Source organism: Cervus canadensis, chromosome 10 (assembly GCF_019320065.1).
Source record: "Cervus canadensis isolate Bull #8, Minnesota chromosome 10, ASM1932006v1, whole genome shotgun sequence".
Taxonomy (NCBI): Eukaryota; Metazoa; Chordata; class Mammalia; order Artiodactyla; family Cervidae; genus Cervus; species Cervus canadensis.
This window is the reverse complement of record NC_057395.1, coordinates 43,367,156-43,385,684: the sequence shown is the minus strand read 5'-3', so window position 1 is coordinate 43,385,684 and position 18,529 is coordinate 43,367,156. Positions and strand designations below refer to the sequence as shown.

At 48.5% G+C, this 18,529-nt stretch overlaps 1 protein-coding gene across 1 annotated transcript; it reads left to right on the top strand.

Moving 5' to 3' along the window:
* The first annotated feature begins 12,146 nt into the window (after nucleotides 1–12,146).
* Nucleotides 12,147–15,858, top strand: THBD (thrombomodulin). The gene has a single exon (XM_043479773.1). It carries the CDS (start codon nucleotides 12,315–12,317, stop codon nucleotides 14,049–14,051), a length of 1,737 nt encoding a protein of 578 aa, XP_043335708.1. The 5' UTR covers nucleotides 12,147–12,314; the 3' UTR covers nucleotides 14,052–15,858.
* The last annotated feature ends 2,671 nt before the right edge of the window (nucleotides 15,859–18,529 follow it).

The following is an 18,529-nucleotide window of genomic DNA, read 5'->3' as shown; positions in this document are numbered from 1 at the left end:
TGGTCACAGCGGCGCCTCTGTGTGTCCTGGGGGCAGAGGTGTGACTGCATCCTGCTGGCAGAGGTCACTGCTCCACGGCTCCCCTGTGCACAGTGATGGGGGTGCCACAGGTGCCACTGTGCCAAAGGCAGCGGGCTAGTTTCTTAAAAAGTTAAATGTACACACACAGGACCTGGCAATTCCGCTTTTAGACATCTACTCAAGGACAACGAAACCGTGATGCTCACAGTCTTGGCCACAGATATTCACAGGAGGTTTATTCACAAGCCTGGACCTGGACATAACTTCTGTTCCCAGTCTTCTCTCTACCTCCCTCCAGGGCAGCTCAGGAATCATGAATCCCATTCACTTGCCTGACCTCCATCACGAGAGGCACGTACCTCACTAAGAAGTGGTCTTTGCCGGCCCCCTCTTGCTACACCCCCACTACCGCCGCCCAACATCTTGCTGAGTGTTCTCTTTTCAAGTTCACTGTGTCCTGCTTCTTCTTTTATCCCCTTGCCTTTGAGTTATCTAATTGCATTTCCCTCTGAGCAATGGCTGCGGTCAAACCCTATCTTTTGTCTTCAGGTCCTATCCTTTTAGGAAAGCATCTTTTACCATAGAAACAATCTTTCGTGTTATTTAAATTCATAAGTAAAAACAACCTTGGAAAAGCTCCTGGGCACTGCAAGTGCTGGTGTCAGCAGTAATGTCATGGCCTTTCTTTAAGAGGCTTTTTCAGAGGGGACCAGATGCCCAGAATGCCTTTGATGCTTAGAGACTGGATTTGGTGCTTACTGATTTGTGGCTGAAATGAAATGCTCTCTGTTAACTTCGGTTATATGCCAAATGATCTTCAACATGAGGCATTTTTTTTCTTTTTTGAGCATAGGAAAAGATGATTCATTTAGGCCTTGTTATTTGAAAAGTTGGAGTCACACGGTCTGGAATCAACTCACGCATTAGCTTAACAAACAAGAAAACAAACCAGAATGAATGAATGAAAAAAGTTTTGTTGGGGAAATGAGGCTCATACGAGATTTTTAGCTGAGATATGTAGCCTACCAAATTCATCTTCAGGGACTTATCCCAGTGTTTACATCCATTTGTGTAGAATAGACAGGAACTAGAAATGATTCTCACATGAATGCAAACGAATCAGTATTTTTCAATATCTATTCTGGGTATTTTATTCTCCTTCTGCTTTTATGTTATGTGAATTTGTAGTATTCAGTGGTGAATTTGTCTGCCCATAATAATGCCTGATTAACATAATGTTTATTTTCTCATATGATGAAGGGTCCAGAGATGGGAAATCTCAGGCTGCCTTCTGTCTTTTTGGTCCTTCATCAGTAGCCTGTGACGTTCATCCTGCTTACCACATACCAAAAAAAAAAAAAAAAAAAATTCTTTTTTTCTAATTTATAGGCAGAGAAAGGCACCAATCCCAACTAGGCAATTTGCTGAGTTGTGATAAGAGTGCAGATCCCATAACTAGTGCTTCAATCAGGAAGACCTTCCACTACCCAGTGGGTCTCCTATATTCCTCCCAGTCTGTTTCCACCCTGTAGATCAACACTGCTTCGCTTCCCATCCGTATTCAGTCATTTCACCTGTTCTAGGAATTCAAATGGACGAAATCAGTTTATCAGGTTCAAGCCTCTTGGGTTACTTGCTTTCTGCCTTGCCCACTTTTTATTTTTTTTACTTCTGATGCCTTTTTCTTGTTTTATTTTGGGTTAATCAAGTATTACTTTTCATTATTAGATTTTTTGAGCAATTTTAGGTTTGCAAAAGTATTGAGTTGAAAGTACAGAGAGTTCCCTTATAACCTCTCAACATTTTACAATTTCTTATTACTAAGACTGGGCTTTGGTGTGGCACATGGGGTACAATGTGTGAGCCATATTGACACATTATTATTAACTAAAGTCCATAGTTTACATTCGGGTTCACTTTTGTACTGTACCTTGTATATTGTTCAGTTGCTCAGTCCTGTCTGACTCTTTTGAGACCCCATGGACTGTAGCGTGTCGGGCTCCTCTGTCCATGGAATTTCCCAGGCAAGAACGCTGGAGTGGGTTGCCATTTCCTTCTCCAGGGGATCTTCCTGACCCAGGGATTGAACCCGGGTCTCTTGCATTGCAGGTGGACTCCTGACCTTCTGAGCCACCAGGAAAGCCCTACACATGGGTGTGTGTGTATATATATATATATATATATTTGGTTGCACAGGGTCTTAGTTGCAACATGTGGGATCAAGTTTCCCTGGCCAGAGATTGAACCCTGGCCCTTTGCAGTAGAGATATAGAATCTTAACCACTGGACCACCAGGGAAGTCCCCATTCTATGGGTTTTGAAAACTGTATCCACCACTGCATGTATCACACAGAATAGTTTCCCTGTGCTCCACCTGTTCACCTTATCCCCCCTCCCCAAATCCTGGCAACCACTGACATTTCACAGTCTCTGTAGTGTTGCCTTTTTTAGAATGTCATACATTTGGCATCATATAGACTGTGGCATTTTCTGGTTGGCATAGGAAACATTTAAGTTTCCTCTATGCCTTTTCATGGCTCAAGAGCTCATTTCTTTTTAGTTCTGATAATATTTCATTGTCTGGATGGACCACAGTTTATTTATCCATTTACCTACTGGAGGATATGTTGGTTGCTTCCAAGTTTTGGCAATTATCAATACAATTACTATTACCATCCATGTGTTTGTGTGGACATAAGTTTTTATTCATTAGTGTGACTGCCTAAGATTGTGAATACTGTATGAGTGTGTTTGGTGTTGTAAGAAATTTCCAAACTTTCCTCCAATGTGACCAAAGCATTTTGTATTTCCATCAGCAATGAGTGAGCATTTCTGCTCCCCACAACCTCCCCAACGTTTCGTGTTGTCAGTGTTCCGGATTTTGACCATTCCAATTGGTGTATTTTACTGTTGCTTTAATTTGGATTTCCCTGATGACATGAAGTAGAGCATGTTTTCAAATGCTTATTTGCCATCCGTGTATCTTCTTTGGTGAGGTGTCTGTTAAGGTCTTTTGCCCATTTTAAAATTGGGTTGTACTGCTGGGCATACACACGGAGGAAATCAGAATTGAAAGAGACATGTATACCCCAATGTTCATCGCAGCACTGTTTATAATAGCCAGGATATGGAAGCAACCTAGATGTCCATCAGCAGACAAATGGATAAGAAAGCTGTGGTACATATACACAATAGAATATTACTCAGCCATTAAAAAGAATACATTTGAATCCATTCTAACGTGGTGGATGAAACTGGAGTCTATTATATAAAGTGAAGTAAGTCAGAAAGAAAAACACCAATACAGTATACTAATGCTTATATAGAGAATTTAGAAAGATGGTAATGATGACCCTATATGTGAGACAGCAAAAGAGACACAGATGTATAGAAGAGTCTTTTGGACTCTGTGGGAGAAGGCAAGGGTGGGATGATTTGAGAGAATACACATTCAAACATGTGTATTATGTGTATTATTATATGTGAAACAGATTGCCAGTCCAGGTTTGATGCATGAGATAGGGAGCTCAAGGCTGGTGCACTGGGATGACCCTGAGGGATGGGATGGGGAGGGAGGTGGGAGGGGGGTTCAGGATGGGGAACACATGCACACCCATGACTGATTCATGTCAATGTATGGCAAAAACCACTACACTATTGTAAAGTAATTAGCCTTCAATTAAAATAAAAAGAAAAACATAAATAAAATTGGGTTGTTTTCTTACAGTTGAATTTTAAGAGTTCTTTAGTATATTTTAGGTCTCAGTCCTTTACCAATTTTTTTTTTTACAAAGATTTTCTCCAAGTCCATGGCTTGTCTTTTCATTCTCTTAAGGGGTCTTAGTTGCCCCACACCTTGTAAATTGAGAGTGTGCTTGGGATAAAGTATGAATAAATATGAATCCCACCCAAAGTGGTTTCCTTCTTTGAAGGGATAAATCCCTCCAGCTTCTATCTGAGGCTGGTCACTACCCAGTGCCTTCAAATAGCTGCTTTCATATTTTTTCCAGAATTAATTTTTTTTTTTTTTACCAGAAACAGATCCTATATTTGTTGTTTTTGAAGGATCCTCCAGATAGCCCTCCAAGCAGTTTAAAAAAATATTGTGTTGGCTAAAATTGAACAACATGACTGTCTGTAGGCTGACCACTGGGAGGGTCATTAGAGAGCAACGTTGTGAAGGGTTGTGGATGGGGGAGGAGTCAGCCAACCAAGAGTGTCTGCCTTGCTTCCCTAAACATTCTCTACTTCAGACTTTTCACATTTTCTGACCCACTTTCCTTCCTTACCCAGCAAGACAAACACATGCTCCTCTATCTCGTCTAAATGAAAGAGATTTGACAAAGTAATTTTATTTTTTCCCATGCCTCAGCTTCTCTATTTATTGTTGACATTGTTAATTTTAGATTAATATTAAAGAGGAGTCCATTAGCTGTGTATGACCTTGGTGTGTAAGTTCTTGAAGGTGACCATATGTCCTCATGAGCTTGAAGTTTTGAGGGCCATGGATCTTCATAAAATCTTCTGGCCAGTGAGACTTGGACATCGGTATAAACAGGAGTGTGATTGCTGAGAGCAGCATACATAGCAGCAGCTGTTTTATGGAAGAAATACTCAATATTTGCACCACGGATCTGCCTGATTCCCCTGCCCATCCTGAGTGTCCATGAAGCAGACTCGCAGATTCATCCTAGGATCCAGATTTTGTCATCCAACCCTAGGATGTAGCTCTTATCCTCATTTTGGGAAGAGAAGTTGAGTCTCAGGGAGCTTATCGATCATAGAAACAGAGCTAAGAGCAGTTGGACTTGTTCAAGTTCATCTTATGTGCCCACCATTGTGATAAAATATTGACTATCTGTCCCTTTTTTTGACCTCTGGTTTGAGGGATGCGACCTTGTGAACATATAGAAGGTACTATTTAATGATGATATTTGACTAAAAATAGAAATCAGCTTTTAAGTTTAAGTAAATTAGACCAGAGAGATGGCAATCCAGGAAGCTACACTTTTAATTTATTCACATTTGCGCCAACTGGGCAGGTAGTCAGCTGCCCGGAACAGTAATCCGATTACAGTGAAGGAACCAAATAGACCCAGATGTCTGGGCCCAAGCCCTGGAGTTTCTGACTCAGGAGGTCTGTGCTGAGCTCAGGAATCTGCCTTTCTGACAAGTCTGAGGTGATGAATGGTGTTTACAGAGATAAGATGTAACGGCATGCTGCTGGTCTCAGTGAACCTCTGTGGGGGGCGGGCAGGGAAGGGGCTGGTTTATTGCAAGGTCTCAGTGAGGCCATTCTGCTGCCTGGCTAGGTCCTTCTCCAGCACAACCACTTGGCGGGGGGAGTGTGTGCCCCCTACGCCCCCAGGTGGGGGTCTTGTCAAAGGCAGATCCTGATTCGGGAAGCACAGGGTGCTTCCTTCACTGTAATTGGATTACTGTTCCATGCAGCTTCCCATCAGAGATGGCACATTAGAAGCAGTCCCCAGACAAAGATGCTGGTCTGGGACCTCATGTTGAGGTGCAAGGCAGCCACTTGGCTAGTAGATTCCTTCCTTTTCCTCTGCCTGTTTCCGACCCCAGCTGCCCCTCACTTGACCAGAGCTGATGATGCACGAACGTTCAGTTCACATTTTTGTCACTTCCACTGAGCCCTGGGGACTGACTCATTTAAATGACATTCTCAACGCTTTGGAAAGATGCTGGGCCAGAAATGGAAACAGTGGCAAAGACTTTCTGGGAAACAGGAAGCCAAATAGATATTTTTTTCAGTCATGATTTTCCCCAGATTCAGAGACTGTTTAATTCACCATGAAACACGACTTTTAGATAAAATCTTGTCCAAGCTCAAGACCATGGGAAGACAGCAGAAAAGTACTGTAAGAAAACAGCTATAAAGTGTCTCTGTGGCGTATTTCAAGTTCTGGATTTTCTTGTTAGCAGCTGTGTGTATTTATCCCGGCTGCGGTAGGACCAGCTGGAGTTTTAATTGTGCACCATGGACGATGCTGCCAGGATTTTCCCATGCATCTGTTGACTCCAAGTTCTTCAGTGGCCAGCTGGCCACCAGAAGCATAAACGTGGCATCCAGCTCCAAGGAGGAAGATTCTGTCCTCATCACCTGTTGGAACATGAGGTAGGTAGGTCCTCTTTCCTGAGAGGGGTGTTTTAAGGGACCCCGGAAGTCTGGGTCTTGCTGAATGTCCCCAAAGTCCCTTCCAAAGTAGAATAAACTCTAAAGAGAAGCCTTTGCCAGCACTTCTCTTCGATCTGGCTTCAGAATTATTCCCAGTCTGAAGAGCATTCCCAGCAGTTTGGGTGTGGGTGAATGCTTCCCCCTCCCTCTGTGGGTGGGCTGGTTCTGGGTACAGGTGAGTGAGGTCAGGAGCTCCCAATGGGGAGCTGCTCCCATCCCCCTTCCTGCAGAGCTTGACAGAACCCTGGGTACCCCCTGGGCCTGTGACTCGGAGTGGGATTTCTGAAGGAAGGATTCAGTGTTGGCAGCCCTTGACCCTGAGCAGAGCTCCCTCCTAACAGCTGCTCTCCCTGGCTTCTTCACTCCTCAGGGCCCCCGTCTGCCCAACTTCCAGATGGTCTCACTCCATCACCCAGGGGCAGTGGGGGGTGGGTGGGAGGGTGGTGGCTACCAAAGCATCCTGCAGGTCTGTTCTCAGACCCCCAAGGACTGGATAAGGGGGATAAGGATAATTTCCTTATCCCCCTTATCTGGATGAATGGATAAGGAAGTTGTGGTACATATACACAATGGAATATTACTCAGCCATAAAAGGAACATATTTGAGTCAGTTCTAATGAAGTGGATGAACCTAGAACCTATTATACAGAGTGAGGTAACTCAGAAAGGAAAAGATAAGTACTGTTTTCTAACAAATATATATGGAATCTAGAAAAATGGTACAGAAGAATCTATTTACAGGGCAGCAATGGAGAAATAGACATAGAGAATAGACTTATGGACATGGGGAAAGGGGAGGAGAGGGTGAGATGTATGGAGAGTAACATGGAAACCCACATTACCATATGTAAAATAGACAGCCAATGGGAATTTGCTATAGGGCTCAGGAAACTCAAACAGGAGCCCTGTATCAGCCTAGAGGGGTGGGATGGGGAGGGAGATGGGTGGGCGGTTCAAAAGGAAGGGGATATATGTACGCTTATGGTTGATTGAGGTTAAGGTTTGACAGAAAACAACAAAATTCTGTAAAGCAATTATCCTTCAATTAAAAAATAAAAATTAAAAAAGAATCTGAATAGATACTCATCTAAATAAGACATACAAATGGCTAATAAGCACATGAAGATAGATGTTCAGCATCATTGGCGGGAAATGTAAGTCAAACCACAGTGAGATACCAGTTCACTACCACTAGGATGGTTACAGTAAAAAAGGCTATTCTTTCCTCCATTTAACTGTCTTGTCCCCCTTGTAAAAATTGACTAAACTGATTAAATATAAAAATTTTTCTTATTGAGTATCTTTTCATGTGCTTATTGGCCAATTGTATATATTCAAAGGGTTTATTTTTGGACTCAATTCTGTGCCAAAGACACTGATTAGGTCTTTTCTGATGCCAGAATCACACTGTTTTGATTACTGTAGCTTTGCAGTAAAATTTGAAATAAAAAAGTGTGAGTCCTCCTGTCTTGTTTCTGTTCTCCAAGATTATTTTGGTTTTTCAGAGCCCCTCGAATTTCCTTGTGAATTTTAGGATCAGCATGACAATTTCTGTAGAAAAATCAGCAGGTATTTTAATAGAGATTGTATTGACTCTGTACATTAATTTTGGGAGTTATGTCAGCTTAACCATATCAAATCTTCCAATCCATAAACATAAAATGTTTCCTTTATTTAGGTCTTTTAAAATGTCTTTAAACATTTTAAACTACAAACATTGTTTGTAGTTGTCAAAGTATGTATTTTGCACTTCTTCTGTTAAATTTATTCCTAAGTAGTTAATTATTTTTAATGCTATTGTAAATGAAATTGTTTTCTAATTTCATTTTAAATTTGTGCATTGTTACTATATAGAAATGCAAATGGTTTTTAGGTGTTGATTTTATTTCCTGTAAGGCTGAACTGTGTATTAGATCTTAGGGTTTTTGGATAGTTTTCTTAGGATTTTCTACATATAAGCAAGGCAATATGATCAATAAAGAGATAATTTTATATCTTCCTTTTAAATCTGGATGCCTTTTATTTCATTTCCATGCAGAACTGCCCTGGACAGAGTCTAGCTAGAACCTCCAGCACCCTATGGCAGGAACAGGCATCTTTGTCTGGTTTCTGACCTTAGGGGTAGAGCTTTCAGTCTTTCACCATCAAATATGTTATCAAATATTGGGTTTGGGTAGATGCAACATATTTTCTTTTATAAAAATAGGCCAATAAAGGACTGTCAATTTTCATCTTGCTTCTTGAAGAAAGTCTGGCTGACAGCAAAAATTTAGTAAAATCTGCACCTTGTTAGGTGCCAGGCTGTTGTTTATTGAATAACATTTGCTCACCAGGCATTTAATTTCCACTTCTAGAATCATTTGTTGCTGCATCATCACAGAGACTTTATTTTTGTGTCTTCATTTTAATATTGTTATGGCTTACACACATGATGTTCTTACCTTTTAAATGTCTTTCATCTTAATATCTAAATTATTATAATTAACATCCAGGTTAAACATAATATTGATGTACTAACTTACTGTTGTTCAGTTGCTAAGTTGTGTCTGACTCTTCTTGCAACTCCATGGACTGTAGCCTGCCTGGCTCCTCCATCCATGGAATTTTCTAGGAAAGAATATTGGTGTGTGTTGCCATTTCCTTCTCCAATCTGACCCAGGGATTGAACCTGCCTCTCCAGCATTGGCAAGTGGATTTTTTTACCACTGAGTCACCAGGGAAGCCCAATGTATTCATTATTCAAGTACCAAGGAGATCAAATCAGTCAATCTTAAAGGAAATCAACTCTGAATACTCATTGGAAAGACTGTTGGTAAAGCTGAAGCTTCAAAACTTTGATTACCTGATGTGAAGAGCTGACTCATTGGAAAAGACCCTGATACTGGGAAAGATTGACGGCAAAAGGAGAAGGGTGCGGTAGAGGATGAGACGGTTAGATAGCGTCAGCGACTCAGTGGACCTGAATCTGAGCAAACTCTGAGAGATGGTGGAGGATAGAGGAGCTTGGTGTGCTACCGTCTGTGAGGTTACAAAGAGTCAGAAAGGACTTAGCAACTAAACAAAAACAAAAACAGTTTCTACACTCTTCTTAACATTTCCCTTCTAGACTCTGATGACAGTCTTTACAACCATTATCTTGAAAACAACAATGATTGTAAGACAGTGTACTTGGAATCCTAGAAGGGATACTCACGTGCCCCCACAAATATCTTCCTTGATATCATTTGTGTGGACCAGCAGGGTCCAAAAGCAGTTCCTGTGATGATCAAGTGTCTCTTTGGTAATGTATAATTTATAATCACTAGCCCCTATAGTGGGGCACTTGCTAGGGAGACTGAAAAACTGAATTTCTAACTTTAATAAGTTTTAGTTTAAATAACCACAGGGGATTATGGTTATTGTATTGCATAAGTTATACATGCCTCCTTCCCCTACAACCTCAAGTGCTAGTGACAGTTGTTTCCATGGGTGGGGTGCTTTTATCACCAGCAATTGGGAGTCAACCCTGCATCTCACAGCCTGGAAGCCCTGAGCACCTGGAATTGTGTATTTCCACTCATCACCCCACCTCAGAGGCTTAAATTCTAAGTCAGAGCAGGGACAGCTGCTCAGGTGCTCCGGAGAGATACAGTGCCAAACAGGATCTGCACCAGGGGTTGGGTTTGGTGGTTTAGTCACTCAGTCATGTCCTACTCTTGCGACCCCATGGCCTGTAGCTATAGCCCACCAGGCTCCTCTGTCCATGAGATTTCCCAGGCAAGAATACTGGAATGGGTTCCAAGCATCAGGGGACGTAGGGGTTAATACACCTAAGAACAGGTGTTCATGTTGGAATTAGAAAGTTGGTTTTTGTTTTTTTCTTTAATGTCTCTTAAGAAAAAAAGTTGCCTCCCACACTTGATAAAGCTCTGGCTATTTATGGGCAAATCACCTTGAACCCATCCAAGAAGTGACCCACCCTGGTGGGGGCCAGACCTGACGCTGGAATGTCCCTCGACTCCTTTAAGGGCTGGCCCGGGCTCAGAGGGCCCCACCCTTTGTTTAAGGCTTCCTCCAACACAGTCCTGAAATCCTTTGTAAAAGAGGCACAAAGGGTGTGGCTGGCCCGGCCTCCCTTCCTGTCTCAGGCGTCCACCTTTGAGGTCTCTAAGGTGGAGAGTTACAGCCTGTCTGGAGCCCCGCCCCGCCCCGATCGGCTGCACCGAGACAGCCTCTCCAGGGCGGAGGTGCACGGAGTCGTGGCCCCTGACTTGGTTCCGAAGCCAGTGGGATGTCCGGCAAGTGCCTGCCCGGACCCACCCCAGGCCGCGCGACTCTCCGATCGGGGGCGGTGGCGTGGGGAGGAGAGGTCTTTCCTCCTCCTAGAGGTGCAATCTGGCCCAATCCAGGAAGCGTCAAATGTCCGTGTTCCTTTGCGTGGGGCGCGGGGATAGCGGGATAGTGAAGCGTATCTCCCCCCGTCCCCTTGCACTTTCGGGGGTGTCCTCCCCCGCCCCCTTGGTCACTGCAGACAGTACAGTCCCTCCGCCAGCAGGTGTCTGTCTTCCGCACGTGACGACGCCACGCTGTCCTGCTCTTCAGCAAGTTCTGGGCTCTGCTGGACGTGGCGGGCCCGAACCCCGGGTCAGAAGGGGATCCGCGAGTCCTGCCCGGGGAAAGGACTCTGCATAAGAAACCTTTTCAGCCCAACTTCGGGGATCGCCAAGTTTCTTTGGCTTCGTTTAGAGTTCAACAGCGCCGCCACCTGGCGCGTCGCTGTGAATGACCGCAGAGGAGGATGGCATAGGGTGTTAAAACACACACACACACACACACCAAAAAACAAATTTGCCACTCTCGGTTGGGCTTTGGAGTGACCCCTCCGCATTCCTGACAAGTGAGTAAGCGGATAAGGTCGCGAAAGTGACAGATTCCAGTCTGCTTCTCCCAGAGCTCCCCACCCCGCACGCGCGCTTACTCGCCCCTCGTCCGTGTCCTTTACGGACCAAGTGCGCCCCTGTATCCATCTAATCTGTTGGGGACAAGCCCCCAAAGACAGACCCTCCCCGCGAGGGCACGCCGTGAGTCCCTTTGTGGGTGCGAATTGCACTGCCCCTCTGAGATGCTGGACAAACTCAGACCACTCAAGCTAACTCGCTCCCCTACAGGGGTCCGCAGGAATTCGTCTGCCGCCACTTCCGAAAGGTGATGAGATCTTGGGCCCTGACAGTGTCTCCGCGACTTTCTTACGCAACGAGAGGAGGTCTGGCCGTGGCAGCTTGCGCTCAGGGACTCGTGGGTCCCACAGGGTCCGGGTGTTAGGCCAGTCCTCCTCCTTGGCACAGGGTGGTCCCACCCACGTCCTCTGTCTCCAAGCGCCTCAGCTCTCCTGAACTAAGCGCCCTGGCGGAAACGGTCGGCTAGCTCCCCTTGAGAGCGCGTTATTTTGTGTGTGTGTGCAAGGCCAAGCCCTAGGCAGCCCCTCTGCAAATCCTCTGGGTGGTGGGCACCTTCTCCAGAAGCCCTGCAGGTCCTAGGCATTACGGACCCCCCCCCCCCCTTCCCCGCCAATTCTAAGCCCTCCTCTCCCAGTCTCATCTTTCAAGAGATCCGCAATCTAGGCTTTCCTTGAATTAGTTGGTAACAACACTGATGAAGGAAAAGAGGACAAGGAGATTCAGGAGGGTAGCGTGTTAAGCCCCTCGTAGGGCGGCGCGCGTGGGGCCGGGTGGCGGGGCGGGTCCCCCTTGACAGAGGTGCGGGGTCCCCCGGGAGCCTGCACTGCCGGCCCCGCCCGAGGACCTCGCAGGCAGGGCCGAATTTACTCATCCCCAGGCGAGGTGATCCCGGGCGCGAGGGCGGGCGCAGTGCGTCCGGAGGACCCAGTAATCCGAGAACGCAGCATCAGCCCTTCCCACCAGGCACTTCCTTCCTTTTCCCGAACGTCCAGGGAGGGGGGCCGCTCACTTATAAACTCGGGCCCGAGTCTGGTGGCCTGTCAGAGACTGCCTCGCTACAGCCTGACGCGCCAAGTCGGAGACAGACGCGAGCAGCTGTCGCCGGGGCTCCCCGCGTCTCTCTGCCCCGGCCGGGCCCCTGTGCGCGGCGTGCGGACACTATGCTGCGCGTCCTGCTCCTCGGCGTGCTGGCCCCCGCCGGCCTGGGGCTCCCGGCGCCCCCTGAGCCGCAGCCCCTCGGGAGCCAGTGCGTTGGTCTCGACTGCTTCGCTGTCTTCCAGGGCCCCGCGACTTTCCTCGCCGCCAGCCGAGTCTGCGAGCGCCTGCAGGGCCACCTGATGACCGTGCGCTCCTCGGTGGCCGGAGATGTCATCTCCCTGCTCCTGAGCGACGGCGGCCCGCTCCTCTGGATCGGTCTGCAGCGCCCGCCGGGCTGCGACGACCCAGAGCACTCCGGGCCCTTGCGCGGCTTCCAGTGGGTGACGGGCGACAACCGCACCAGCTTCAGCAGGTGGGCGCGGCCTCTCGACGACGGGGCACGCCTCTGCGGTCCGCTGTGCGTCGCCGTCTCGGCGGCGGCCGGGGCGCAGACACCCGGAGAGTCCGCCTGGGAGGAGCGGCCGTGCGATGCGGAGGCCGACGGCTTCCTCTGCGAGTTCCACTTCGCCGCCTCCTGCCTGCCGCTGGCTGTGGAGCCTGGCGCCACGGCGGCGGCGGGCCTCTCCATCACCTACGGCACCCCTTTCGGAGCCAGCGGCGCGGACTTTCAGGCGCTGCCGCTGGGCAGCACGGCCGCGGTGGCGCCCCTCGGGGTGGAGCTGGAGTGCGCGGCGCCGCCGGGGGAGACCGAGGGGCGCTGGAGCAGGGAAGCCCCGGGCGCCTGGGCCTGCGGCGTCGAGCGCGGCGGCTGCCAGCACGAGTGCAAAGGGAGTGCCGGCGCCTCGAACTGCCTGTGCCCGGCGGACGCCGCCCTGCAGGCGGACGGGCGTTCCTGCGGGCCACCGGCCGAGCACCCGTGCCACCAACTCTGCGAGCACTTCTGCCACCTCCACGGACTCGGCAACTACACGTGCATCTGCGAGGCGGGCTACCAGCTGGCCGCCGACCAGCACCGATGTGAGGACGTGGACGACTGCGCGCAGGTGCCCAGTCCGTGCCCGCACAGGTGCGTCAACACTAAGGGTGGCTTCCAGTGCCACTGCTTCTCTGGCTTTGACCTGGTGGACGGCGAGTGCGTGGATCCCGTGGACCCGTGCTTTGGCAACAAGTGCGAGTACCAGTGCCAGCCGGTGGGCCGGTCCGAACACCGGTGCATCTGCGCTGAGGGCTTCGCACCCGTCCCCGGCGCCCCGCACAGGTGCCAGATGTTCTGCAACCAGACTTCGTGCCCGGCTGACTGCGACCCCCACCACCCGACCATCTGCCGCTGCCCCGACGGCTATATCCTAGACGAGGGCTCCGTGTGCACGGACATCAACGAGTGTGACGACGGCGTCTGCCCTGGCCAATGCCACAACCTCCCCGGCACTTACCAGTGCATCTGTGGGCCTGACTCGGCCCTCTCTGGCCAGACTGGTACCGACTGCGACCCCATCCCGGTGAACGAGGACCGGGGCAGCATGGAGGACTACGCCGGCTCTGGGGAGCCCCCAGTCAGCCTGACTCCGGGCGCCACCGCACGCCCCTCGCCGGCACCTGCTGGCCCCCTGCACTCGGGCGTGCTCGTGGGCATCTCCATCGCAAGCCTGTCTCTGGTGGTGGCGCTTCTGGCTCTCCTTTGCCACCTGCGCAAGAAGCAGGGCGCCTCGCGGGGGGAGCTGGAGTACAAGTGCGGGGTCCCCGCCAAGGAGCTGGTGCTGCAGCAGGTGAAGACTGAGCGGACACCTCAGAAACTCTGAGAAGTCTGGTACCCGGACTTCCTCCCCTCCTCCCGGCCCCGCAGCCTTTCTCTCCCACTCCCCCGCCCCAAGCACCTTAGCTGGGGTCAGAATAGAAGACCCCTCGCCCCTCTTCTTTCACTGCTTCTGCACTTGGCTATGGAGGAGAGGAACGGGGGTGTTGGAAGTTCGGCCCCAGCCACTTCCGTGATGTCATCAGACAAGCGAGCAGGGATGACAGCTTCATTGTGACAGGTTGCAACGTGTCCTGTGCCCTCATCAAGGGGCACGGGGTGGGGGGTGCGTGTTCTTGGTTGGCAGCCTGGGGGCAGACGTCCTTCCAGGGGACTAATGAGTGACACTGAGTCAAGGATAATGACCCCAATATTTATTTTTTAAACATTTTTGTTGTTGTTGTTCTGCTTTTTTCCCTACCCCGTGTGTCTCCAATACCTGCTTTGTATCTCTCCTGCCTTCCTCCCCTCCCCTCTCCCTCCTGCTCTGTTTATGTGTGTGCTCCCACTTGTTATGGGATCCTTACACTATCTTGGTGAAGTTTTTCCAGCCCTCTTGTGTTTATGAAGCTAAGCCCCATTTCATCCTTTTCATTTCTCCCAACTTTCCCCTTCCAGGAAGTCGGCTGACCTACCTGAGCCACCCTATCTCTGTTGGACCCTATTTTTCTGCTCTTAGCTGTCTGCCTGGGCAGAACTGCTTTGTGAAACAGAAAGAAAAACACTAGAAATAAGAACGGTTGAGAATCTGTTCTTTCACCAGAGTTGCTAATTTATCCTGAGATTTCAGGCTTCCGGAGCAATAGCATTTTAAGAAAGGTTAAAATATAAAGGGCATTTATTAGACTCATGTTGCTGGACTGACCTAGGAATTCAACTCAAGATTTTCATTTTTATTTTCAAACAATGAACCTGGGTTTTACTGTTGTTGCAGTTTTGATTTGGAAAGTAGTCGTCATTAAGCTTCTTATGCAGTGTCTTTTCCTATGATTGTTATTAGTTACTTGCGAAAATATTGAAAATGGTTGCTCTGAATTGAGAGGAGATGGAAGCCCATCCCAGGAGACAGTGTAAGAAAGTTTCTGCTGCAGAATTGGCCAGTGGCCAGTGGCCGTTTGGACTCTCATGGTCCTTATCATTTGTGGGCCCAAATAAAACCAGCTCTACTGGTTTTTTTAATTTGGGAGCTTGGGGATGGAGGCTGCAGTATGGCCGGTTAGGGCCTCTTCTTGATCAGGCCCTCCAGGATTTCTCCCACTTTGGAGGAGAGTTTTCTGAGCCCAGCCATTTGGAATGCAGTCCGGGAGGCGGGAGCTGCCCCGGCAAGCTGGTTAGAAATGCCCTCAGGCGCCATCCCACCTACTGCACAAGAATCTGCATTTTAACAAGTTCAGCAGGGGGCTGTCTGCTCCGTATATTTGAGGAGAGTTCCAGACAGTTGCCAACGTCCTGGAACAGATTAAATATGAGTAATAAGTAGCAGGCCAAGTCAGGCCCTATATTCAAGAAACTGAGGAATTAACTGAGGAATTTTCCTTTTATAGCTTTGCTTTCTGGTAGAAGAGCCTAGGTACACACCTTTAGACATTGCTACACAGGGTCTTTGGTTCAAGTAAGCTAGGAATGAAATGCTTAGTGTATGGGAAAAAATGTATCATGTAAATGTATCTTTTGTAATGCAAAGGTTTTCCTCTATTGTTTTGTAAACTCAGCACATTTGTACATAGTTATTTATTTATTGGAGATAAACTAGAACACAGGCAAAACTCCTGCTTTTGATGTCACTTGTAGAAAATAAATAACAGTGCTCTTGGTTTTTGTGTCTGTTCACCTCACTCCCACAGCCCCTTAATTTTACGCTACTAAACAAAGCTTATGAAAAATGCAAATGTCAAAAGGTGCGTTTAAAGGCTGCCCCCTACTCCATTACTAGCTCCATCCACTTCTGGCTCATCACTGACTTTCGAAGGTCTTTCCAGAGGAGATTGTTTTCACTGTAGAAGGACTTCATGTTATGTCTATGTGCACAAATATTTATTTTTCTTCTGTAACCATGACAACTTCATACACAGGACTTATGCCTATGTGTTTTAAAATACACTATAGGAGTATTTGTTGGGCTGAGTTAAAGAAGCAGTCCTTCTTGGGACATCTCCAGAATCTTGGCCCTGTGTCCCTCAACAAATGGTTCGGCATTATCTGGTCTCAGAGATATTCAAACACAAAAGTCACCCTGTGTCTCAGAAACCAAGGTCTCATGCAGTGTGAAATCATCCTCATTTCTCTTGGAGATTACAAACACTGTCTTTTTAATACATGCATATCTTGGGTCCCTCTTCCTGGGATGGTGAAACTGGCTGAATTTTATATGCAGTGTTTGAAAGTTTTCAGAAAGCAGAAGTTGGAAGAAAATTGGATTTAGTCAAATATCCAAATATTTTTACATATTTGGATCCTGCTGAATTTCTCAGTTTTAATCTGAGTAATTGGTGTCATGGAAATGCAAGATTTCAACACACTGTTCTGGATGAAGGAGATGGCTTTGGGGTGTGTGGGAGCAGGGGGGGATGGTGGTGAGGGTTGGGTGGTCCCAGGTGCATACCTTCCTGAGATGGCCAGAGCAGCAGTTGCTCTCAGTAGCTGGAAGCCTAGCAAAAAACCAGATTCAATAATAAGTACACATGAAGAAAGAATTCCATGAGTGGGGGCAAAGCAGGTGCCAATGAATCGTGCTAGGGGTGGGGAGGGGAGAGTGACACCTTACCTATTGTCCTTACTGCCTGGCCTTCTATTTTTTCCAAAGGGCCTGCTTCCAAGGAGCTGTCAAACTCACTTTCAAAAGCTCATTGCTTGGCACTCCTTGGCAGTCCAAGGAAGACTCCGTGCTTCCTCTGCAGGGAGCATGGGTCCCATCACTGGTCAGGGAGCTAAGATTTTAAATGCCACCCAGTGAGGCCAAATAAATATCATGTAAGTGTCTTTCTTTTTAAAAAAAGGCTCATTGCTTTAGGATGTCTTCCTCCAAAGAGGGATATTTTTTCAAGAACACAAGAAAACCAAAGCGAGTGCTCAAGACTCAGAGGCAAGAACCGTCACCGGGGCATCTTGGACCCGAGGACACTGGTGGGGCGGGTGTCGACCCTGCTGAGGCCCTTCACTTTCTGTCCCATGGGAGAAGCACCTCCCCACCTATAGGCTTCATCTGAAATTGAGGTTGTCAAACCTCAGCCTCTCTCTAAAAAGACGCCATATGAACAAGTCAGTTAACAAGTCCTCAGCCCTTCAGACCAGAGCGGGTGGCCCTTGTGAAACGGGCTGTAAGCCCTGCCTCTTGTTCACGTGGTTGAATCCAGGCCTCCCGGACTCAGCAGGGTGTGTGGTGTGTGTTTGCGGGTAGTGTTCCAGGGCTTACGGGGCCTGGGGAAGGAGGCCAGGCTGGAGGAGTCAGAATTTGATCTGACGGCTCACGCGGCTTTTTTTTTGTTGTTCTCAGACCAAACCCTTTGGATCAGTTCAGCAAATATTTATTGAGCATGCGCTCTCTGTCTTGGGGTGGGGGGTGGGGGGTGAGACACAGTGAGCACCCCCCTGCCTTGAGAAGCTCCAGTTCTTGCGGAGGAGACATCATACAACCAATGAGCCCCTCCCGACCACTGCAAAACTGTATTTGCCTCTGAAACCACGGTGGGAGCAGGGAAGAGGAGCCCAGAGAGACAGGGCTGGAGAGGCCACTGGGCCAGTGGACACACGCTGGGCTGATGGAGGAGCAGGGCTGGTCCCAGGCAGAGTGCAGGACAGAGCAGCCCAGGTGGTGGGCACAGCAGGCCAGAGACCTCGTGCTGGAAGAGCCTTGGCAGAGGGTTGGCGTGAGGTGGGCGAGGAGGAGGGGGTCCACGACAAGGCTGCAGAGGTGGGATGCAGAGAGAAAAGTGGAAGGGGGCCGTTGGTCAGCTTAGAGATGTTAAATTCTATTCTCTGTGCAAACACGCCACTCAAGGAGTCAGTCTCTTTAAGAGCTGTCGGGTGATCCATTTACCCACTGGAATCATTTGAGAAGATTTCTTCTACAGCTGCTTCTAGACTTAGGTACATGTCCCCATGGGCAACACATGCACAGTCTGCATTCTAAGCATCCTTCGGGGCCAACAAGGAGTGCGGGTGTCATGCCACCCTGGACGTGAGTCTCAGCCTGACATGGCAGTCACACGACCACAGGCACCACGCGGCCTCCAAGGCTGGGAGTTCCTTGTGGCCTAGTGGTTGGGACTCGGGGTTTTCACTGCCTCGGCCTGGGTTTAGTCCCGTGGCTGGAGAACTGAAATCCCACAAACCACAAGGCCCAGCCAAAAATAACCATCAAGCTGTAAATAGGGTGCTGGCAGGGCCCCCTGGAGTTTGTATGGGGACTGGACGAGGGGAGCTGGCCCGGGTGGGTGCCCCGTAACAAAGCATATGCACCATCAAACTGGTGGGTGTGTAAGTGGG